This window comes from Lineus longissimus, chromosome 8, assembly GCF_910592395.1.
Source record: "Lineus longissimus chromosome 8, tnLinLong1.2, whole genome shotgun sequence".
In the NCBI taxonomy this organism is placed as follows: domain Eukaryota; kingdom Metazoa; phylum Nemertea; class Pilidiophora; order Heteronemertea; family Lineidae; genus Lineus; species Lineus longissimus.
This window is the reverse complement of record NC_088315.1, coordinates 13,486,640-13,511,911: the sequence shown is the minus strand read 5'-3', so window position 1 is coordinate 13,511,911 and position 25,272 is coordinate 13,486,640. Positions and strand designations below refer to the sequence as shown.

The following is a 25,272-nucleotide window of genomic DNA, read 5'->3' as shown; positions in this document are numbered from 1 at the left end:
AACATCCATGTAACCTCTATGAAAGTATTTTTCACAAGTAAATTAATGTGGGTAGTGCACATATACCTTCTATCTCCTGTTCACCAACACCCCTGTTGTTGTTACCACGCGTGTCACACTTTCTTTGAAAGTTCAAAGTAAAGCAGATCGGAAACTTCAGGTAATAGATGGTCTTCATTTCTTTATTTGGATATACGAATCTGTTTAGCAATACGGCAGTGTACTTTAACCTCTTCTACGCGGCTAATGATCTGGCACCGATCACTGACGGCTCAGAGAGATGTTCAGTTATTTCTTTCAGATCAATCAATCTCATCCATACTGTCCAAGTCATCAATATTCACTTTCTTTTTTTAACATAATGTTTTTACTGACGAAAATCAAGATGGACACAAATACAATAATGTATGATGTCACCCGAATGAATAGCACAAACGCGATGTCTAAACGCAAACTAATGGCCACATTCTTATTTGACGGACATGCCCGACATGATCAGAATGAAATGGCCAGGGCCATTGTGCTCACCTCATGTGGAGGAAAGATGGATAAAGAGCATGGTCTTGTGTCATGTAGTGTTAGGTTTGATGTAGGCCCAAGCAATTACAATTTCCCCAAAATGGCCAATTTACAGTACATTCGACCTCTGTGACCTTGAAAAGTAGGTCAAATCAAAGAAGACCCGGGTGACACATTGAATGGTTGTTAGAATTAGATGTACCTATGATATAAAATTGGTGCCAATCGGGCAAGTCATTACTAGGAATAATGGCATTTTGAAGAATTTAGGATTTGGCCCCCTCCCTGGAGGCCAAACGGCAAATCAGATCGCACCAAACTTCGGTACCTGAGATCACCTGACCAAGGGGTACATGTGTACTTAATTTGTGATCAATAGTCATTGCAGTTAAGAAACGTGCCATAGTTACGGCCCGATGGCGAATTTACGCCATTTGACCTCTGTGACCTTGACAAGAAGGTCAAATTAAAAACCTGTGTGACATATACTGTATGGTGGTTAGATGTACCCATGATATCAAATTGGTGGCAATCGGGCAAGAAGTTAAGGAATAATCACATTTTTAAGGTTTTTGGATTTTGCCCCCTGGTGGTCAAGTGGTGAATCATATTGGACCAAACTTCGGTCCCTGAGATCACCTGACTAAGGGGTAAATGTGTACCAAATTTGGTATCAATAGTCATTGCAGTTTAGAAACGTGCCATCGTTACATCCTAACGGCCAATTTACACCATTTGACCTCTGTGACCTTGAAAAGGAGGTCAAATCAAAAACCCGGAGGATATATGATGCACCTTTGCTAGAAGTACCTACCATATTTTTTTCAAAATTTCCCGACTACTATTAAGGGAGATATTGCATATTTTCACTTTTAACGTTTGGCCCCCTGGTGGCCAAACCATGAAACGAATCGGACCGAAACTTGGTCTCCCAGGTGTCATTACATAAGGGTACATGTGTACCAAGTTTCAACTCAATAGCTCTAACAGTTACGAAACGTGCCCTGCTAACGGACGACGGACGACGACGACGACGACGACGACGACGACGACGACGACGACGACGACGGACGACGGACGCCACGGTATGGGATAAGCTCACCTCTGCTAAGAGGTGAGCTAAAAAGGGGGGTATCCCCAACAAATGCTTTGTACATGCAGGCACGAATGCAAGGACATGACATCTAGTCATGACGTCATATACGCTCAGTGTCAAACATCGTGCACGTGCTCAACAGGGCTTCACAATAAAAATATCTCGACTAAAAAGCCGGATGTCAACTCTATGACGTCATTGAAAATTTCTTGTTTCTCAGACGAAGCCCTATGTCATGTGACCGGAATTTTGCACTGGAAAAACCATCAACACGTGACCTGCAACATCCAAAAGCATGACTATGAAACCTAAAGTGACAAAGAAAACCTGCCCAACATATGACATATAATACCCTGTTTCCTCACGTGTTTCGTCTTCCTACCGCTAATACAAAATAACAGTGTCCATACATTGGGTGGGTACGCCCAAAAGGGTTCACCACATGAGGGTCGGTTTTCTTTGCCCACGTGATGAACGGGTATTGTCCATTTGCTCAGCCTCGGTCACGCCATGAATAAAGCCCAAACACGATTGTCTGGTCAAACGTTAATCCCATGGTCCAATGGTAGTGGACTGCAAGTAGTGGGTGTCTCCGGTCATAGGCCTGCGCCACGATCTGAGCCAATCAGGCCAATCCACTAGGCCTACATAACTTTGTAACCTTTGTAACCTTTGTATTAGGTATGCGAGATATTAGTCCCTTAAAGGTCACCTGCAACACTTTTCAAATTATGTAAAAAATAATAGGGCATAAGATAACAAGCACAGTGGTGAAAACCGTATAATTATCGAACTACCCATCTTCAAGTTATGCCAGGTATAAAATGCAATCATTCCTGGTGGTGCGGGAAGAACAAACTGATGGTTTACATTGTGCTGTACTAAAATAAAGTTTTTTTATAGTTTCAAGCCTTTAATATTTTAAAATTGTACATTAACATGTTTACTAAAAGCCCATACATGTGACAAGGTAATTAGAATATAAGCATGAAACTATCAAAACTTTATTTCAGTATAGCACAATTTTAATCATCAGTTTGTTCTTCCTGCACTATACCTTGAATGTTTGAATTACGTACTGCTATAACTTTAAGATGAGTAGTTTGATTTTTATACGGTTTTCACACTTGTGTTTCTTTTGTTATGCCCAATTATTTATACCCAAAGTTAAAATTTTAGTAAAGCGTTTCCAAAGATGGAATACGTTAGTCCTAAACAGAGTACATGCATTTTATTACAATTATGGGACGGAGCGAAGGAAGATGCTGCGATGGTTCAAACTACGCTGAACAAATCACCTGTTTCTGAATTATATTAGCTTAACCAGGATTCTACGTCATTTCCTTCTAACTGTTGGTAGCAAAATTCCCGAAAGGTTTAGGAATGGTAAAGTTTATTGATTGTCAATATTGTATTATTTTGTAAGTGACAATTGATAAAAGGCCCTTCATGTTTGGAAGTAAATGTTGTATGATAAATATATTGTTTTATAAACTTGATGTTTGTGAGTCCGAACGAATCCCCACATGCAATTAGTATTACACTTTCCATGTTTAATATTAAACGTTGGCTGTTTAAGTCTTCCTGAGCCATTCGTCGTTGCCATCATCTTGACCCTCAATGTATTGACATACAATTAACGAGCGACGAAAATGTATGCAATCTATTTCAAGCTGAAGTGATCGGCTATTACGGCTACGTTCGGACGCCCGACGCCTATGCCAGGCCCCACCACTCCGGGGTCTGCAGACTACCTTTACCAAAATAAAATGGTAACAGATCAAACCCCAAATAGAGATGTAATGAAATACTTTCTAAAATCGTAAGGTCACTCAAAATATACAGTATTTTTTAGTTAGTAAAGCATGAAGTTCGGGTGTTATTTTGAAACGTTTCTTAAACTGTTTGAGGTTTGTGAAAAAAATATTTTATTACATCTCAATTTTGGATTTATCTTGTTACATGGCCTCTTCCCGCCCCTCTTGCTGATGGTTATTTTCAATCCACAATTGCAGTCACCTGATCGTTGTGATTTCGCGGGAAATGAAATTGTAAACAAACGCACGTGCGCAGTTCGAATGTCAACAAAATGCACATGAGTGGTTGCTGGACTGGTGTTTTGAAAAGGGTTTTTCTTAAAGGGGGATTATAGGTAGGAGATGGGTGGTCAAATTGGTGGTCTTTACTTTACTAATATGTACAGTTAGGCGATGGAGACTGTGTTGACATACACATGCATATGAGAATTACATTGCGGGGGGACAAGTTTGAGTACACTGTACATTTTTACGACAATTTGCATTGGGGGGGGGGGTCTGTTGGTACGTACCTGTGGTACATGACCATTGCTATTGCTCCGTCAGCGGTCTGATATCTCGGCAAGTGAAGCATTTTATTTTTGTGTCTCATTCAAAAACCACAATACGCTTTACGTTGAAACTTACGCAGTTGTTTGGGTGAGGTGCACCGTAAAGTGAAGTGCGTGATATACAGAAAAATGACATGTATTCATTTCTTCAGTGGTATGGGCGGAGGTAATACCGCTGGGAGTTTAGTATGCTCTTTATGATTTAGCAGTCCTAGAAAATGAGTTGTATGGTACCGGTGTTTATTTTACAGAAAGAGTCGCTTTTTGTAGATACAAGATACAAAATGTTATGTAGATTCAATCTACATTTGAGCAGCCATGCATTGGTTGGAAGGATCCTAATGAAATACTTTCATTTGTAACATACGTAGTTTTGTTTATTTGGTGCCTTCGTCTACTTAACTGTGAATATATTGCCATTAAGTTCGATTTATTTCTTTGTTTATGATAAATGTCCTGTTTTTCTCAGCAGTTGGAAATGTAACTGCTTCTTCATTTTTTTCTGGGTAAAACTGTTTTCCTGTTTGTTTTTTAATTTTTTGCCAACATTTACCTCTGCAAATATTTGTCCGTTATGTTTCACGTCAACTTTCAACCTTTTTTGGATTTGCACTGATGACATATTTGCATATCTCAAAAAATTATTTGTTATCCACAAAATAAGATTTTGTTTGAATATTTCCCATGTGTAAATTTGTCTGGTGTTTTTAACCATATCATTCAGTGTACCCGCTCCCCGGTTAAACAATTGTGGGGAGTTGGTTATTTACGTGGGTCTACGTTTTGTTGTCTCCAGATTGTCCAAGCTGTGTGGACATCTTTCCAGTAATAATTTAATTTGTTTTTTAAGATTAAGATTAATTTAATTTGTCCACTTCACCTGAAAGGATTATGTGGAAGTCGGTGATGACAACGACATTATCCCAATTCGTTGCTTCCGAGAAGCCAGACATATTAAAGCCATCTCATAATGATTTGGAACGCGTTTAGCCAAGAATAAGGACATAAAATTATATGAAGCTCACAATCTTGTTGTTGGGCTCGCAATCGATTTTCAATGATTACCGTGATGACACTGGTAATCCATCCGTGGAACCAACATGGCGATAGGCGGGAGGGGAAAGGGCTTAATTTCTGTAATTATGGGAACCAAGCATAACGTGAGATTTTTCATATGAATGGTTATATTTCCAGTGGCGGTATAAGGGACTAGGTACATAGGTTCATAGGTAAGTTTATTTGGCCAACAACATAATTCAAATATGAAATTTTCAATAGTAGTGAAAAGAACAGCCAGGGACATAGCCAAGATCAACAGTTAGATCGCTTACGGCTGTGCCCCTGTACATTTATAATCAAGGTATCAGCGCATTCTCTGTTTTTTTAAAAGCTAATTAATGATTGCGTGTAAACAAACCTGATACACGTCATGTGCTATGCATACTTCTGCCGGTGTAACACCTGTGGTGGTTTCCCTCATTTTAGTGTTTCAATACAATAGACAGCTAGAGAGACCATAACTTTTCAATGGGAGTTGATACAGAATAACACGTCAATATATCTTAGAACCTTCCCAACACTGAGTGGAAATACTCAGAAACGGAAACACTCAATCACAATTAGGACAATGTCACGCTCCAATATGCCACAGTACAATCATCCATTGCCAGAATAAGCGTCGAGTCGATTAAAATGATCACGCCACTTAAGACAGACCAGCTTTTCATCACCAGATATAAACATAAATGAAATGTCCTGAGGACATTGTGCTCACCTGGGAATGATTTAGTTGTAGATGAAATGAGACATGGACATTCAATTGACTTTTTAATATGTCAAAATGTGGCACCATCAATAACGCTTTTAGAGTTTGTCCTCTGTGAAGTTGATAACTAGGTCAAAATTAGGTCACAATTGACATAAATTGGGTCAACTTGTACATATAAAATTAGAGGAATCTGTGACAAAAAAAGTCGTGTAACATACAACCTTCAGCGAAATTTTAGAGTTTGACCTTTCCCGCCTTGGAAACTAAGTCAAGGTCAAAATGTTATAAACACTATCTTAAGCTTGATCATATCAATCAATGATCACATAGCGAAGCTTTCTTGATGACCGACATTAAGTTTTATGACCTGACCTACGTACACCTGAAAAGTAGGTCAGACTGACCTGAGTTTTTGTTAATATGTACAGATGCCCAAAGGGTGTCTACACATCAAATTTGAAGAGTCATGGACAATTAATGATTAAATGTGCCACCAATGATGAAATTTTAGAGTTTGACCTCTGTGACCTTCAAAAGTAGGTAAAAAACCCTTGTCATAAAGTATCATCAGAAGTGTTGACAGTAAAAATGTCATGGTTCTAGCTATCATTATTCATGACAAAATAAGATTGCCGCCTGGAGCCCAGAAAGTAGGCCAAATGGCAATGTTTTTTTGTGTGTCAAGTCTAGTTGTCATAAGACATCCACACACCAAGTGAGCAACAGTGAGCAAACGTGACACCATTGTTGACGGACGGACGACGGACCGACGACAGACGACGGGCAAGAAGTGATGATAGAAGCTCCCCAGATGAGCTAAACAGCCCACATTTCATTGTATTACACCAATATGTGGATTCATTTTTGGGACACACAGTATAAAGGGCACGTCGAGTAAAAATGTCTGATTCTGATGCCTTCTTTAATGGGTAATAACGGCCTATTGGGATATCATGCCTTTTATCCGTTGGCCCAAGGTTCGATTCCGCCGGCATAACTTTTATTTATTTCTTATCTTGAAGTTTGGTTTGATATTTCAGAAAGATAACGGGAGGTGGCGCATCTAGAATCGACAGGTTGGGGGGGGGAGGGGGAGCACGCTGGCCACATGTTCCAATACTCTTTTTCAGGTACATGACATTTATTTTTTTTAATGTGCCGAACGTGACCGTAGAAAACATGGCGAAACGCCCTGGCTTGTACATAAAAAGTAAAACAACAATATAATCCCCTCCCACCCATCACCATGTTGGCTCCTGGTATGGATCACCAGTGCCATCACGCTAATCGATGAAAATCATTTCCGAGTCCAATCGCAAAATTGTTAGCTTCTTGTCCATATAGAATGCGGTCCAAAACATTACGAGGTGGCTTTTTATAACTGCCTTCTTATTATAGTAAATACAGAGTGATGGACAGGCGCTGTTGCTGAAACTGGCAGAAATGTGACCATGTTGAGAGTCCACTTGTACTGGAAATAGCAATAACCAAAGATCGGGTTTACATGTAGCACATTATAGTAATTGTCCAGATGCGCGGGGTATAGCTTGCGCATTTTTATTATGTAAAGCTAGTGTTTTCTTGAATTCTCTTTTGCGGAATTCTACTCTATCCCATAGCGTCACTAGTATAGCAGGCTTGTTGGTAAATTGAGATATTGGCTATGCCCATATGTATATGAAACTATTCGTATTATCTAGTTCACACGGTCACTTATTGTAACTTCTTACGTATTTCACGGCAGATTATGGGCGCAATATATTGAGTGGCATGTTTTCTGCATAAAAAAATTCAGTTTTGCGTGCATACATTGATTGGATATGTTGGTACTAAAGGTTTCAACAGTACAGCGTAATTCAAAATCTTTAAAACAGGTATAGACTTACCCAGGTAACATTGTGTTCATCGACTGAACCAAGCTGTTCCCATTGGTGGATTAGTCGACCGTCATGGCCACCCGCCGAAAGTGACCAATCATAGTAGTTCATCATTGTCTCGGCCACATCACGATAGTTCGCTGGCACGTCAGGGTCAAACATCTTCTCGAACGAAACAACCAACTGCAATAGAGTGGATCCGTGTGTGTTAAGACATCATGTGCATCAGGTGGTGAAAACATTTGGTCACCTTTTAAGATTTTTTTTGCCACATAATTATCAGTCAGATATCTCAAATCCCTGCTCGCTGTTATCAACCTATGACATCTCTTAAAATATTTACAAAAGGTCTGACAAACTTTTTAATTTCTCGAAAAAAGCAATTGTGTTGTAGTGCAGCAAAAGTATGACTGCCTGGTGTGTTTTCATGTTGATATCTTACACTAGTTCTGAAATAACATACTTTTTCTGGTTAAAAATCAACCCTGGATAATTCCTATTTGTGGTGACTTTTGACAGTATCAGTGAGGGGATTCGGACAGTGTAAGCAAGTCACTGTCCACTATGGTTACAATAGCGCTAGCACGACAATAACAAATTTGAAAACTCTGGCAGATTCAACAGCTGTTCTCTGGTACTCGAAGTGGATTTTTGCTGGTAGACATTTCTAGATGATAACTTAGTTAAAGACATCTGTTAGTAGGTTTATATTGATGTAGTTGTCTTGAATAAGTAGAAAAAGCAGATATTTTTAAAGGCCATGACTCCAGGTATTTTGCCATTTCCTGATGTAAGACGATTTCAAAAGTATATCTAACAATTAATACAATACAGAAAACCCCATGCAATTTGCCTCATCCATTTTGAAGATATGGCCATTTATGGCCCGAGACCTCTATTAGCCAGCGTGTACATTCTGTGTACATTTTAATGAACATAGGTTGGTGAAAAAAGTACACCAAGGGTGCTTTAATTCCCACCAAATTTTATATGTGTTATGAAGAGGCTTTTATCAAAATAATAGTAAAAATTCAAAACATTCCAATACCGACTGCCTGAGAAACATTGATCTGGGTACAGGATTGCCATCAAATCATCACTCGCAGACTGATATGGGCCTATTAGAATACAAGTTCTAAACTGGCCATTGACACAATATTTCCTTATATATTTCCTTAATTTACTTATCAAAAAGTATATCCCTGTTATCCCTGTTCGGCCTGGCTCTGTAGATTAAGAATCCACCAAAGATTGAAGAATAAATCCACTTTCACCCATCACAGTTATGTATTTACCACAGCTTCACAGTTCAGTACGGACTATGTGTCAGTGCCACACTTCCGCCTGTGGATGAATACATGTCTCTGCCCTTATGTGTTTTACAACTGCATCAGGCTAGCAACTAGCTAGTTAGAGATAGGCGGCAGGTTCAACGAAAGTTGTGATGTAGATCAGGCTATTGCCCTACTTGGGAGGACAAATGTGACCTGTTTGAGCAAAACCAGTCGCATGTCGCACATAAGATGAGCATATGACACCAGGAGATAATAGAAGAAATTGATGTCCTCAGATTTCACAAAAGGCAGACAATAGTGAAATGAACAAACAGTCCGTCTCAACCTGCCACGCTCAGAGCAACATGCGACTGGTTTTGCTGGAATGGGTCACAAATAGCAAATAAAGCTCTTAAACTTGATATGAAGTCTGTTTTTCATTGACTTTTTCAATGTTCAAGTATAAAAGCATATTTTTGCCCATGATAAATGAGTTTAATGTACTCCAAAAAATAAATTAATCTAATTTTTTATTTTTTTGGAAAACCGGTTATATTTATTTTAGAAGCCAAATCTCACATCTGGAAAATGTTATTTGACCTAATTCAAGAAGTGGGAAAACAAAATCAATGCCAAAAAACAATATAGACCCCCACAAATATGGTTCAATTTAGGTTTTATAGACAATTTAGGCAAATTTATAGAACTTAATTAATTTTTCAAATTCGACTCTTTTACAGAAAATGGCATCAAATGCATCAATTTATACATTACTTAAACTATCAAAATGTATTTCTAATTCAAAACTTCGATATACCTTATAATAAGGTAAGGTAATACATGCAAATTTATACTATTTATGGTCAGAAATCCAACATCAGCCTGATCTATGTCAGTAAACCTGCCGCCTGACTTCACTTAGAAACCTTTCCAAGGCTGTTACATAACATGTAAACAAAACAGTTAATTTGCTATATCTCTGGACTAGGTGCTTCAATTTTGATCAAACTTGATTTAATATGGAGTTTTAAGTCCAGTCTTTGAGTATTTGTACATGTCATGTAATCATAAAAGCAGGATACATGGCCTTTAACAGATCTGTTTTAACAGATCTGTTTTAACAGATGTGTTAAATTACTCTTTAAGTCACTTTATAGAATACTTTAAGCCAAGTACTTATGACCATATCTGCCAAATCTGGTGTACATCCTACACAACACAGTACATGCAATAATCTTCACGACTTATGCAGATATGGTAGAAATAAGCGCAACATGTACCCTGAATTAGGCATAGGACTACAAAAACACTGTTTTCTCTATTTATTCAGGACAGCTACACCGACACAAACCTATTAACAGATGTGTTCAAGTTATTATCTAGAATACCACGAAATCCACGTCGTGTGCCACAGAACAGGAATTATTCGCCGTTGAATCGGCTTGAGTTTTCAAATTTGTTATTGTCGTCTGCTACTAGCAGTGCTAGCGCTGTGGTAATCATAGTTGACAGTGACTTGCTGACACTGTTCACATCCCCACACTAAATATCCCACTGCTAATATACCCTCCTAATGTGATGGGGTTGGTCACACACAATTATTTCCTCACAACTATACACTACCAGCAAGATTTTTACAACGATGTATAATTCTTACTAAAAAATATCTATTCAACAGCGGTAGGAGCGTAATCAGTGACATTTCGTACATCATGGTGTCATTAACCCTAATAAATGTATGCCCATGAATCAGATAATCATACCTCTCCTTCATTGAATGAGGTTTGAATTGTTGTTGTGCAACAATTGGTATACTTAAAGGAATAGCTAATAGGATGCATTATTTTGTGAATCTGCTTACCGTCTGTGGTTCCTGATACTCGACAGTAATTAAGCCAGCGGTCGGTGGGCTTGATATCAGATGGAAGCCGTTACTCTGCAGCGAAGCGAAGCAGATCTGGTCGTAGCAAAATGTCACCTCCACCTTGTATCGACGGCCTGGGGTCATATATACCTCAGCGTCAGAAATCTCATACGTCAGGCCAATCTCTTCCGACACGCGGAACTCACGCCATGAGGTTACTGTAAAAAAAAACACAGACCGTCCAAATATTGGTACAGCTTTGAAATAAAGCTGTCTAACATTCACTCTATGAAGTCAACTGTTAGAATTAGATCCTCCTTGCAAAGATTTCAACAACAAGTGAAGCGCAAAGCGGCAGTATGCGCTCGTCCTCCGCTCTCCAAAACTAACCACAAGGTATCATCGACTAGTGTGTAAAGCATTTCTATCACTTGAGAATGTGGCTTGTACATTATACATTATGCCGCTGCATTGATATGACTTGGTGATATATTACTACTATTACTAAAATGGAAGACCACCACAATCATTCTGCAGTTACAACCGAGGATGTAAAATCCATGATTGCCACCTGGCACTCAATTTTGATATTAGGTCGGGCCCAAAAACAATAGGTGACCTCTCCCCTCCCACCCCATCATTTCACGAAAAATTCAAGCCAATCAGGCGTCTCGTTCAGCAGTTACAATCAGGAATGCAAAATCCAAGATGGTCGCCTGGCGGCCATACCAGATATCGAAATCAGTCGAAAATTACTAGGCCCCTACCCATCTCCCACATTCCAGTCCCACAGCAATATGCAACCAATCCGACTCTCCATCGGTGAGTAATCGCATTTTTTTAATGTTTTTATGTAACACGCCCTAGTGGCATAACTATGGCTGATCTATGAGTTACCATCGTAGGGGTACATATGTAGAGAGATTGGGATCAATAATAGCTGCAGTAGTTACGAAATGTGAAATTTTGTAATTTGACAAGATCTTTAACCTCTGTGACCTCGAAAAAAACATCAAGGTTAAAACCAGTGGGGCACATTATGTCCCCTCATAAGAAGTACATGCCATAAACATTTCAGGAAGCTGCGACCAATATTAAACGAGTTATCAAATGTTTTGTGTTTTTACATAGCGCCGCAGATGGCCAAACCAGGAATAATGAAAGGTCGAAGCTACTGTTAATACCTAGGGGTAAATATATACCGAGATTGGGATCAGTAGCTTCAGTGGTTACTTTTTCTTCTTCTTCTTCGTTTGCTAGACAGTCAACTTCGATCTGATGATAAACTCAGCGGTTCTCTGGAGTTGTTCTTTGTCTCCGTAAAGCTGGTTTTGTAGGCAAGTTCCTTCGTGCCAGATGTCGTTCCTAGGGTTCCTCCAATCTGTTATATCTCCCCAGGATGTTTTCCATGGTCATGGGTTCCATGTCGCATGGGCAGACGTCGCTCTCTCCAATTCTAAATTTGATCAACATGTGATGTCGTAACCTGTAGTGGCTGGTACATAATCTGAATATGGTCACCTGCTCCCTTCTTGTCAATTTTTTGTAGCTGGCGTTTGCATCATATTCCTGGTGCTCGTCCTTCCACCAGGGGGATATAACGTTATTCCCTCTTGCTTCCACTTGTTCTGATAGGCAGGTTTGATTTTCGTTTTTGTCTCCTTATAGGTTAGGGACAGGTTGATTTTCCGTATCTTGCTTCCTTCCTTGGCTAGGTTGCCAGCCTTCTTATTCACCTTGATATCGCAGTGAGCTGGGATCCACCGTAGATCGACCTTTTTTCCTGCATATGCATAGGGGATTAAGGAGATGTGGTGAGGTTCTGCATTTTCTCTTTCTTGGGATCTTGCAGGGCTTTAGAACAGAGAGGGCATCAGTGAAGATGACTATTGGTCGTCTGGTCTTATTCCTCTTCTGCTTCAGTCGCTTGGCTGCCTCTTCAATTGCGACAGATTAAGCTCTGTAGTTGCTGGAGGATCTACCTGTAGATTGTCTCTTCCTCGTCTTTGTACTTGATAAGGATGCCTCCTCTACCGTGGTGGAAAATAATTCCCACCACAGTGAAAAATGTTTACAACCACGATTGTGAGCAGAGCAAAGGGATATGGGTCAACACGTGCACAGGTAGCACGAGGTAGCATAGTTTACAGTGTACATCAAATACACAGCATGGTGTCCCCCCCCCCCGAGGGATGCCCATTATTGCATAGGCTAGTATACATGGTATAGGTGTAGCATGGACTCGGGAGTATACTCCAACGACCAAGGGTGTAGTGATGCTGGCACTACGTAATAAAAAGGGTCTGCTATGCTACAATTTTAGCCGGTAACTATGGCATGCCAAAGCGAAATTTATTCAGGACAAATTTTTTACATCAGGACTGAATTTTTACGCCAGAATCACGCTACAAATTGCGAAACTGTACAATAATTTATCTCGGGACAAAGATTTTACAACACCAGGTAAAAATTCCTATCCCGCCATGCATTTTTTTCCCTTCAGAATAATTAATTTTCCCGTTTTAAAAAAAAATTGTCAGGACGAAAATTACGGCAGGACTTTTTTTCCTTCAGAATTACCATTTGTGAACCAAGCTTAGGACCCAACACACTTGTCAACACAAAAGCCAACATAAACAAAGATGTTGGCGAGAATAGAGCAGCCTGCTCCAACCACCAACATGTTGTAAAATATAAAATTACTTTGCAAAGTCGTGTTGCGGAGCGGCCACACTGCCAAGGAAGTTACCTGAAGGGATGGAACCAATTTTAAAACAAGTTTTAAACTGTTTGTATAGTCTGAAACCGCCTTTAGTCATCGCCTTACAGGTTACCGTAAATCGCGGTACTGCCCGCTAATTAGTCGATTTCGATTCGCTAAATATTTACGAACGAGACCACTTCACACCCTTTGGCTGGCGTGTATGTGTACAGCCAATCCCCGGTAAAACCTGGATTCCGCAAAGAAATGTAGCATAATTCAAATCGTCAGAAAAAGATTAGTACCGAATGCAATGGAGAAGAAGTGCAACTTACTGTCGACTACATCTTCCATTTCCATAATCTTCCACCAGGTGGTACTGATATAAGGAGCAAGGCTGAGTGGGATGGCCCAGTGAGCGGCAACCACAGTGCGTGACGCCTGAAACTCGATGTCATCAACACAGGCGAGGCGGTTGTCCTGGTCATGGTTGGAAAGGTCAACTGACGCGGTTGGAGCTGTCGGAAATAATGGTATAATACAGGCATCGGGAGTCAGTGCATTCACCGGTCGGAAGGAATCTTTCGTTGGCATGCAAATGTGATTCTCGTGAAGAAACAATATATAGTATAAAACAACATAGCAAAGTCAAGCTGTTTTGACCATTGTGTCATTGAAATGTAGATCAAATCGAAACCCCATGTCATTATAGAAACACTATTAGCAGCAATCGAACAATTAAGTGGACTCAAATTAATGATAGCAGGTTTCAGGTATGTTTGAATCAAATTGGTACCCAACATGCATCTAGTGATGTTGGTTTTTACCGCCATGTTGTTAAGTCATGTTACCCCATCGACACATTTTCTTAGAGCCCTCCTGCAGCTCAATGTTGTTCTTAAACGAAAAAAAACCCAATGCGAAGTGTTATTTCGGGAACGGAAACGCCTCATTTCCACATGGATTTTCTGTTAGGTAAAGGGGAGGACATTCCTGTGATCGGTTGTTGCAACAAGACGTTCTAATTAACGGCAACTAAATTGACATGCATCAATTATGAGTCTTGGGAATGGGAGCACATCGATAATTAAACACACAAAACGCAAATACAATTGCCTGATAGAAAAGAGGGGCAGGGGGATTACATTTGATTTGATTTTTGAATGCAGACCAATCCCCTTCTTCTTAGCAATCCAACCCCGAGATCCACCTCGCCCGACGCACACTGACTCATGACCACTGACTAGGTCACGCAAAGCACAGTCAAAGATCTTCTTAAGGTACTAGAGGGGAAAGGACCAAGGAACTTGGAAAGGCAAAGGCAAAAGAAATAATATCATGTAAAGCTTAAATTGACTTCAGAACGCGTTGAGGCAGATAACTGTTACCAATCACACCTGGGTGGGGGCGGAAAGTAGGGCAGATGTATTTTCCAAAGATCGAAAGCGAGCCGTCCTCGCCGGGATCGAACCCACGAGACATTTTCTAAATAATTTTTTTAATTTACCATCGGCCGGTAGATGACAGGTGACATTTTGTGACGTATTTTGGACGGTTTACTATTGAAGAGGGCCAACCGCGAGTCGATGATTTTCGCTGACTCTATCAACAGCCAAGATGACCGTTGATACAAAATATGAATCTAGACACTCTGCTCCTCCAGTTTGATTAGATTCGGACAGATCCACGGGGTCAACTGAAGGCCCAAAATACCTTGAAATGCATTGAAAAAACGCACTCTTTCAACCAGTCAGTTCGCATGCCGAAGTAGCTTAACAACGTTCTTGGTGATTGCGTAGTGAAACGCATGTATTCCACGTTTGGTGACCCAAACTCAATCCGTATGCGCGAACTTCGTGATACCAATAGTTTTGCCCCAACACACAAGACGTTAATGTACCAAACAACAAGTAAGACAAGAGAAACGTGCTCATCACCCAGGTGAGCTGAAAGTAATCCAATCGACTTACAAACACAGAAGAGGCCATCTAAAATGGTGATGCCGTTGAGAGTTGCACCAGTTGACATAACCCTCACACCATCTGACGTCACAGTGATTTCTCCGTAGTCGTTGGTTGCCTTAATGCTGACGTAATAAGTCTGAAAAAATAGAGGTCGATTTTTTTCAGTCACCGTAGTAACAACTGCATCAGTCCAAACCCGCCATTGATGACGTCATAAACGAAAAAACTGCACGGTGAAAATCAACATTTTGAATATTTTGAGGCTTTTCGAATCGAATCATCGCAAATAAGACTCAAATATCGAAGGCCAAATGATAATCTGACGCGATGATTTTACGACGACTAACATAGCAAACAGCGCTCATGCAGGATTAACATTCATAGTCTGCTAACTCTGCCAGGTACCCATTTAACTCCTTGGTGGAGAGAATCAATTGGACTAAAGTGCCTTGCTCAAGGACACAAAGATGAAACAGTGGTGAGAATCGAGAATCGAACCCACGACCTCCTGATTATGAGCTCGATGCTCTAACAACTACGCCACTGATCTTCTTCCCACGTTAGAAGTTACATAACAAACTCTAGAATCCTTAAAAGAAGGAAGTACAAAAGGAATGAGTAACAGTTGCTCATCCATTGTTCCGCTAAAACAATGACATTATCGATATGGCCTAAGTCGAAAGAAGTGGAGAAAGATGATTATTACAAAATATAATCCCTCACCGTAAAATCCTGCAAGGAAACAACCAGTGCCTGTCTCTGTGTGGTTGTTGATTGCCAGTTGAGAGTGTTAACCGCGCCGGGTGTCGTGCCCACGGCAACTTGGTAGGTAGTTGGTGCATTTGGTCTTTCGAAACCCCAGTATTCTATTATCAGCTGATTCTTAGTTGTTTGATGGTCTATATCATCGGCTTTCTGAAATCAGAATGGAATGATTTTAATAAAGCTCACTCTAATACTGTTTTTGTGTTATCTAGCAGTAATGTTTTGTTGATCCGTAAATGCAGCGAGATCGAAGAGAACTACACATAACTCTCTATATTACTACATCTTACTCCAATAAATAGGCTTATGTGTGCTTGCCCCTATAGAGAAATATATTTTCGGATGGGAGTGACAAGACATTAGATGGCATTATTTGTCGAATGATAAATTTTTGGGATCGCATGTTGTGCTCATATTGTCTTCGGCTTGATTGCCATAGCACCATGCAGGCAATATTTATCAATTTTCAGCAACTGCAATCCTTCCAACAGTTGCCCCCCTCCCCCCAAAGCTCATCTAGTCAGACAGTAAAACGGTTTACCGGAATACCATCGAACGATTCAAGAAACCGAAATAAAGTGTTGTTGTATGTTTATTATACACTCATGTGAGCATATGTTTGTATGTCTGTGTAATTTGCTTATCATTTTTCGACGTAGGAATGTACCAACTGTCGCAACCTTTATAAACCCACTGCAGTTGGAAAGACCGTTGCCACTTTACGACTGAAGCTTCATTGTAGATTTCAAACTAGAGTGGAACTCACCCCGAAGACAATATTCCTTTCGGTGACATCGGAAGCTGGAGTAATCTCAATCACGATGCCTTCATTCGGAGGCTCGGCATCATGCACATACGCAGCTCCCTTCACCTCGGCGGAATAACCAGCGAAATTAGTTGCCCTTATACTTGGAACATATGATCGGAGTCCATGAAGAGACCACTTGAGTTCAGTCACGGCCACGGCCGTACATGTGGAAGTAGTTGACGGCTCGACAGTACAGCTCCCGCCAGATCGTACTGGGGCCCAGTCTAATAGATTAGCATTTTTACCGGCCTCATTTTCACCTGCAAAGCGTCGAAGAAAAACAACGTTGAATGAATAAATAACATACGAGAAGTCAAGTTGTTTTTGTTCATGGATGTTTGTTAAAAAATGAAATGGCCAGGGCCATTGTGCTCACCTCATGTGGAGGAAAGATGGATAAAGAGCATGGTATTGTGTCATGTAGTGTTAGGTTTGATGTAGGTCCAAGCAATTACAATTTCCCCAAAATGGCTAATTTACAGTACATTCGACCTCTGTGACCTTGAAAAGTAGGTCAAATCAAAGAAGACCCGGGTGACACATTGAATGGTTGTTAGAATTAGATGTACCTATGATATAAAATTGGTGCCAATCGGGCAAGTCATTACTAGGAATAATGGCATTTTGAAGAATTTAGGATTTGGCCCCCTCCCGGGAGGCCAAACGGCAAATCAGATTGCACCAAACTTCGGTACCTGAGATCACCTGAGATCACCTGACCAAGGGGTACATGTGTACTTAATTTGTGATCAATAGTCATTGCAGTTAAGAAACGTGCCATAGTTACGGCCTGACGGCGAATTTACGCCATTTGACCTCTGTGACCTTGACAAGAAGGTCAAATTAAAAACCTGTGTGACATATACTGTATGGTGGTTAGATGTACCCATGATATCAAATTGGTGGCAATCGGGCAAGAAGTTAAGGAATAATCACATTTTTAAGGTTTTTGGATTTTGCCCCCTGGTGGTCAAGTGGTGAATCATATTGGACCAAACTTCGGTCCCTGAGATCACCTGACTCAGGGGTAAATGTGTACCAAATTTGGTATCAATAGTCATTGCAGTTTAGAAACGTGCCATTGTTACATCCTAACGGCCAATTTACACCATTTGACCTCTGTGACCTTGAAAAGGAGGTCAAATCAAAAACCCGGAGGATATATGATGCACCTTTGCTAGAAGTACCTACCATATTTTTTTCAAAATTTCCCGACTACTATTAAGGGAGATATTGCATATTTTCACTTTTAACGTTTGGCCCCCTGGTGGCCAAACCATGAAACGAATTGGACCGAAACTTGGTCTCCAAGGTGTCATTACATAAGGGTACATGTGTACTAAGTTTCAACTCAATAGCTCTAACAGTTACGAAACGTGCCCTGCTAACGGACGACGGACGACGACGGACGACGACGACGACGACGACGACGACGACGACGACGACGACGGACGACGGACGCCACGGTATGGGATAAGCTCACCTCTGCTAAGAGGTGAGCTAAAAAGGAATGGGCGGCTTTTTACTTTACTAAGTTTATTATTTTGCCGTTTCATTAGCACCTATGGCACGCCAAAGCGGAATTATTTCAACCCTGAAAAAATATTAGCAACTACAAATTTCTTGGCAACAGAGAAGAAATACTATTTAAACTTTCAAAAATATACCCGACAATCTTTTAAAAAAGATACACTTTTTTAGACTCATGTCAACATTTTGAAAAAACAAGCCAACAATTTTTTTTCGTGATACTTCGAAAAATTCGTTTACATTTTTTTCTTCTCTTAAAAATATTTTCCACGCAATTTCTAAAAAAAAATCTTGACAGAATTTTACTGCAACATTTATTTTCGTTCAAGATTTTTTCTTGGCAACATTTTTTTCGTTCAACATTTTTTCCGTTCAACAACGAGCACCACCTATGAACTGCTAATAGAACTCGCGCGCAGGGACGAGGTTAAGCTGGGAAGATCTCCGCAGTTCTCTCAGCAAATCTCCGAAATCGCTAGTATTCGCTAGCAAATTTAAATTGTTTGTCATGATTGTAGGGGTTAAACTTATGTAATTTAATGACGGTAAAAATCTGACACTGACACATTCATGACGAGTGACAACCACGTGCGTAAGATATTCGTGTTAAGAAACATGCCAGAAGTATCCCGTAGCTAAACCTCGTCTCGAGGGGATATAGTTCAATTAGTTGTTCACAGGTGGCGCTCGTTGTTGGACGAAAAAATTGTTGACGAAAAAAAATGTTGCAAGAAAAAAATCCTGAACGAAAATAAATGTTGCCGTAAAATTTTGTCAACATTTAAAAAAAAAAATGTTGGCTTGTTTTCTCAAAATGTTGGATCTTTTTTTTAAAATAATGCTTATATTTTGTACAGGGTTGAAATAATTCCGCTAATGTTGGCTTGTTTTCTGAAAATGTTGGATCGTTTTTAAAATGTTGCTAATATTTTGTACAGGGTTGAAATAATTCCGCTTTGGCGTGCCATAAGCACCCTGTACTTCTGACAGTTTTTTACGATTTTAAAATTTTCTTCTTACTCTTAGGTTTACGAAAATCAAGATTTTCGTTGAACCTTTTAGGGCGGCCGTTGAACCTTTTAGGGCAGCCCTCAAAGGGTCAATGGATTCACAGCATGCACATTTCTTTCCCACTCCGCGAAGACGGCGAAATTGTGCGACGTCAATTCGATTTCACCTCGTAAACAGGTTCACTGAGGGCAGTGAAGGCAGTGTTGTTTTGCAGAGATTTGGGGGGCTAAAGCCTTGCAAATAACGCATTTTTTTCATATTGTTCGAAGCACTCTATGAAAAGATGACAAATGTTGACGAAAAATGTGTTAGTTCATGGAGATCTTGCGATGAACTTTGATCGTTATGACCTAGCCTGCTCTTCCCAAACCAGAAAGCTCATATCGAATTGAAATATGAAGAACATGTACCTATGTATTGCCTGGCAAATATTTAACACAACCGTGAAAGTTTGTGTAAGTTACTTAATCATGTATTCTTATTCTCCCTGGATGACACTATAGCTTTGCTCTCTGGGCAGGGTGCTTACTAAGTACACTTCACTACATATAGTTCACTGGCTGTACAAGTTTGCAATTTGAACTCAAGTCCTTGAACAGCATTATCTCACTTCTATCTGTCTAATTCTGACCGAGATACAAAAGCAGAATTATCCGCATAAGTCGATGTATTAGTATTCTTCAATCAACCCATATCAGTTTTAATTCAATCATCAAATGAACTTTGAATATAGTTTCTCTATTATCAAATGCAAAATCAAGACCGTTACAGTAAGAGAAATACAACCAACGAATAAAGATACCAAAATGAAACGAATTTACCCTGACAAGTAAATGTAAAAAATTAAGTTGCTTTGATAAAGATTCATTTAACTTAGCTGTTGCTTGTAGTTGACAATAACTGACAATGACCAGTGTGAACAGTATACCCATTTGTCTACCAGACGTTGCCGAAAGTTTTGCAACAAGAAAACGCCGACGTTTTTACAAATCCACTGAGGGGCCGTCAACGGCGAAAACCGAACTGTTTACCATTCCCTGTTTTTGCACGTCGCAGGCGTAGACCTGGCAGTTGCTATGAAGTCCCATGCATATCAGTGATGACGTATAGAATCGGAGCTCCTATGAATGATGTCACATAATCCTATTCGTATACATTCAATAAATTTTACAAGTTAAATTCATAGAACACTGTTTAGTGTATGGTATTTGGCAATTAAAAATTGTGATAAAAATGTGCATTTTTTGTCATCTAGCAAAAGAAATATCCAAGTTAGATAGAGCTACATGTTTAAAAAACCATCAGTCTCAGTCTTTACAATTTACATGTATCTAAAGATGACCGACAATCAATGGCAACTCAATTTTGGAGTGGATGGTTTCAGTTCTACCTACCGTATGCCACTTCAATAATAAGTGCTTCATTGTCCTGAGAGTCAGTGAACACTGAACTTGTCCATGTCGTGACGAGGTATCCATTCTCTAAGGTCGTAGTTGGTGCAGACCCAGATATACTTGGTGCAGTCACCTCAACAATCATGGGTCCCCAAGACTAGAAAAAATAATAAACCCTTTTACATCGTTCAAAAGTCTCGCATGAGTTAATTAAACCAACAAGTTGACCGCAAACTATAGGCTGTTTCTTCTCCAGATGGACAAGAAGAGATACACCAACCTTATATCACCCATATCGGCAGTCTCAAGCAAAATACACTGGAAGAGGTGCATCAAGCAATGAATTGACTATTTACAACCTGATACGCCATAGTATATCATCATCCTCATATCAACGTAATACCCACAGAGCTCTACATGCATCATCCTATAATGCCCAAGAGTTAAGGAGTGAACTTCATTTCAAATTTCCATCTCGATGTGCGGCACTAAGTCAAATGATAGACCTCAAACAATATTCAGTGAACACCGGAGGAAAAACATAAACGTATTTCGAACGGAGAACGTTTAATGGATTTCCAGTGATGAAATCAAAAGGAAGCAAATGATTTATTTACCTGTACAGTGTCAACTCCTGCTTGGTTTATCACCTTGACACAAGCATAGACCGTGGTCCCCGCAGATAGTCCGGTGTGATACTGGAAGAACCGGCCTCCCTTCTTTGACTGCTGCCAGCCGAGAATATCCGGAGCGCTGCAGCCAGTGCTACCGATTCCAAAATAGTACTCTCTGATGCCACTCTCGCCATCCCCACCTGTCCAGTTGATTGACATCTAAAGCAAAGTATATAATGGGTTTAAACAGAATCATTCAAAAAAATAGACAATACCAACCATTTTATGCACGGATAAAACTAATAACATGCACACCTGCATTATTTTCTGTTAATTCCTTAGCCTAGTTATTCCCGACCAGCCACGTCTACTAAGTATACAGTTTATGGCACAAGACACAATGACAGACGGCGTCAGGAAACACAACAGAGCCACGTCGCAACAGAGAAACGAGTTAATTCGATAAGGACATTTTTAGAACTTCTCAGTAAAAAGCTCGAGTTCGAGGAAAAATTGAAATGTAAGATCAGCAACAATGAATCAGTGTGTGGTGGAGGACGTTTTTTACTTACGTAATTGTCCTCAATAAGATACGAGTTGTAACCTGATCCAAGACCAACAGCGGAATCTGATTCACACCATGAGGTGTTGCCAGTTTCTCGAATGGTGCCGTTGTCGAACCTCCATAAAGGATACAGGTCAAAGTTAGCCGCAGTTGTTGCTTTCCCACTGAAAAGATTGGATTGGCGATCGTTATAAATATTTTTTTTCTAGCCAAACAAATGACCTGGTTCGTGGTTTTCACCTCCCTGGCCCTTCTGATTTTTGAGAAATCGCCCATGCATGACTATAAGCTTCATAGCTATACATGTATAGTGGTACAGAAACAGACCACACTTTTTGGTAAATCGTTTCGGACATGGACTGACGACTGAGTACTGACACTGTGCTTTTGTTTAGACTCATCAACAAAGAGTCAACAAGAAATGCTTCCAGCAAAACCAGCCAAAAGACTTAATCATGGCTGTGACATGCCCAACTCTTTTGCCGTTATCTTTCCAATAGATAAGGTGGTACTCTCCTCACATTTCGATGATGTAAAAAGCATGCATCTAACTTTTGAGTCATCCACCATGCAATCTTATATAGGCCTATACAGTATGGCCAAAACACACCAAACTTTAATTCCTGAAGCAACGGGTGTGTCATGGTGATTTTAGGATTCGATGACTGTCAGGCATCACAAAGTTTTGACTGGTAATGAATGTAGGCCTATGTGATTTATAAGCTGAATTACTTACATTCGAAGAAATAAACAAGTTTAAAAGCATATAATAAGGATGGACACAAGCCTCACTTTGTTGCAAACACCACATATATGTGTGTTTAGAATCAAATATCGAGGCAATGCATTTAAGGTTATCATGTTCACCGGGTTCTTTATTGTATGTTCCCGCAATATAAAGACGATTCAAGTTTAAATGTTCCCTGGTGTTGGAGACCAAAGTGTGTTTTCCCATTTTCTAAACATCTCCATTATATTTTCTTCTACACCGTCTGGTGGCTCCTCCTCTCAAAATCAACTATAGACATGTACATTTTGCAAATGTATGTACAGCCATATACATTTTGTAGGAAAACAGTTGCATTCTGGCCGTGTACAAAGACACTTCACATTTTTCTATTGGAAGTGACTACTTGGCAAGCCCATAAGCCCGGCTTACCAAACAGCGACTTTTTCTTGTCCTGAATGGAGAGCCGAACTCATTAATATTAAAGTAAAGTCTCCAGCTTGCCAAACAGGGTAGATTTTTTACCTGTTTGGCAAGCCCGGCTGGCCGAAAAGGGTGGCTTTTTAGTGCTGTTTGGCAAGCGGCTCTCCAAACAGGACAAAAAAAGATGCCTGTTCGGCAAGCGGCTTGCCAAAAAGACCCGGCCTTTTCTATTTCTCCTTAAGTTTCTCCTAAAATCCCCCAAAACCAGAATTTTATTGTCAACTTGGCGGAGTGGAATGTGACCATTTGTACATTTGCTCAATCAGAACGCTATTTAATATAAGTTGCTCCCTGTTTTCCAAACCTTTAGGCACTTTCTCCAACGTCACCATTTGGGTCTGCTTTCTTTCAATACAGTGTACTCGTGTACACTGCTTGTACACGGTATTCTAATTCAAAGACACGTTATTCTACTTTTTCTACTTACCTAGATGCATGTATTCAAGGCACCTAGCAACTTTGATTTTTGTTTTAAATTTGAATTATTTGAAATATTTTAATGATGCCTGGCAGTAATTGAATGTTAAAGTTATGATATACCCACGAAGTTGTGCTAACAAACCTGGACCTTACTAGAAATACCGAAGCATTTTGGAAGTCGTTAATAATTTATAGCAATGTTATTCCTTTTACCTACCTGCAGGCGGAGCTCGGACTATCAATCGGGAATATATGTCCATCTGTCCTGACCACCCAAACTTCCCCTGCAGAATTTTTTATAAGACCTTCCTTCATTTTGAGATTATCGATAGCTATTTCCTTGATGAATGGGGCCGAATTGTCAATCATGACGCCATCGCTACAAACTGGCTGAGACCTTTCCAAGGCTTCATTGAAGGCAACTACTGTAAGGTAGTAGGTACCGTCTCCCGGGGCTGTCCATGTGTTGGACGTCTGGCCAGGTGTTTGCGTAACCTTGATTTAAAAGTTCATCAAAAGGCAAAATTATTACAATAATGATCAGAAGTGAAACTGGAAGTAAAGGAACGAATTTACATAATCAAGGGGGGGTACGGGACCATTTATCCCATACCCCCCCCCCCATTACCACGAAAACGAGACATTTTCAGTCATAGGAGACACTTTCTGTCGTCTGCTCACGGAAACAAAAGAAATTGAAGTATAAATTGAAGCATAGTCATGCATAGTTGTGCTCACCGTATAGATATTTGGTAATGGAAATTTTATGCTATTTATCCGAGTCTGTAACCTTGAAATGTAGGTCAAGTCAAAAACCCATGTGACTTATAAATATAATACCGTATAGTGTTTAGATGTACCCATGATATCAGATTGGTGGCAATCAGGCAAGTAATTATGAAGCAATAATCGTATTTTAAGATTTTGACATTCTGGACTGGCCAAATAGTGAATCAGATCAAATCGAACTTCGGTCCATGGCATCAACTGACTATAGGATACCGTACCTGTTTACCAAATGTGAGATTAATGGTCACTGGAGTTACGAAACGTGCCCTTGTTGCCTAACGATCAGCCTACGGCATTTGACCTATGCGACCTTGAAAAGAGGGTCAAATCAAAATTGGTATGACATGTGATGTGCCTTGCTTGGAATATCTACCATTATATTATCATAGAAAACAAGTCACTAACAAACATGTTATCGCACGTTTTGGCTCCCTGGTGACCAAGTCAAGAATCAGATTGAACCGAAATTCAGGTTCACAGCTTTGGCGATTATGAAACGAGCAACAGTTACACTCTAATGGCCAATTTACGCCATTGGACGTCTGGGTAAAGTATTTCAAATCAAAAATCCGCATGATACATGATTGTATGTGATGTATCCATGCTAGGAGTACCTACCATAACATCTTTATCGAAACCAATCACTCCTTAGCGAGATATCGCCACTGCGTGAATTGGATGCACGGTCCGAAAAATATGGTTCAGTCCCATTCCTGAAGCTCTCCGCTGTTTGAA

General features: G+C 40.0%; 1 protein-coding gene across 1 annotated transcript in view; it reads right to left on the bottom strand.

Moving 5' to 3' along the window:
• Positions 1-25,272, bottom strand: part of LOC135492940 (uncharacterized) — a 93,515-nt gene that overhangs the window by 35,347 nt on the left and 32,896 nt on the right. Inside the window, exons 11-20 of the mRNA XM_064779686.1 lie at positions 23,966-24,243; positions 22,126-22,282; positions 21,557-21,772; positions 20,940-21,096; positions 16,963-17,264; positions 16,155-16,346; positions 15,438-15,567; positions 13,803-13,985; positions 10,764-10,984; positions 7,638-7,811 (exon numbers count right to left, since the gene is read on the bottom strand). Of these exons, the coding sequence (XP_064635756.1) occupies positions 7,638-7,811; positions 10,764-10,984; positions 13,803-13,985; positions 15,438-15,567; positions 16,155-16,346; positions 16,963-17,264; positions 20,940-21,096; positions 21,557-21,772; positions 22,126-22,282; positions 23,966-24,243 (2,010 nt within the window). The remainder of the gene's footprint in view (positions 1-7,637; positions 7,812-10,763; positions 10,985-13,802; positions 13,986-15,437; positions 15,568-16,154; positions 16,347-16,962; positions 17,265-20,939; positions 21,097-21,556; positions 21,773-22,125; positions 22,283-23,965; positions 24,244-25,272) is intronic.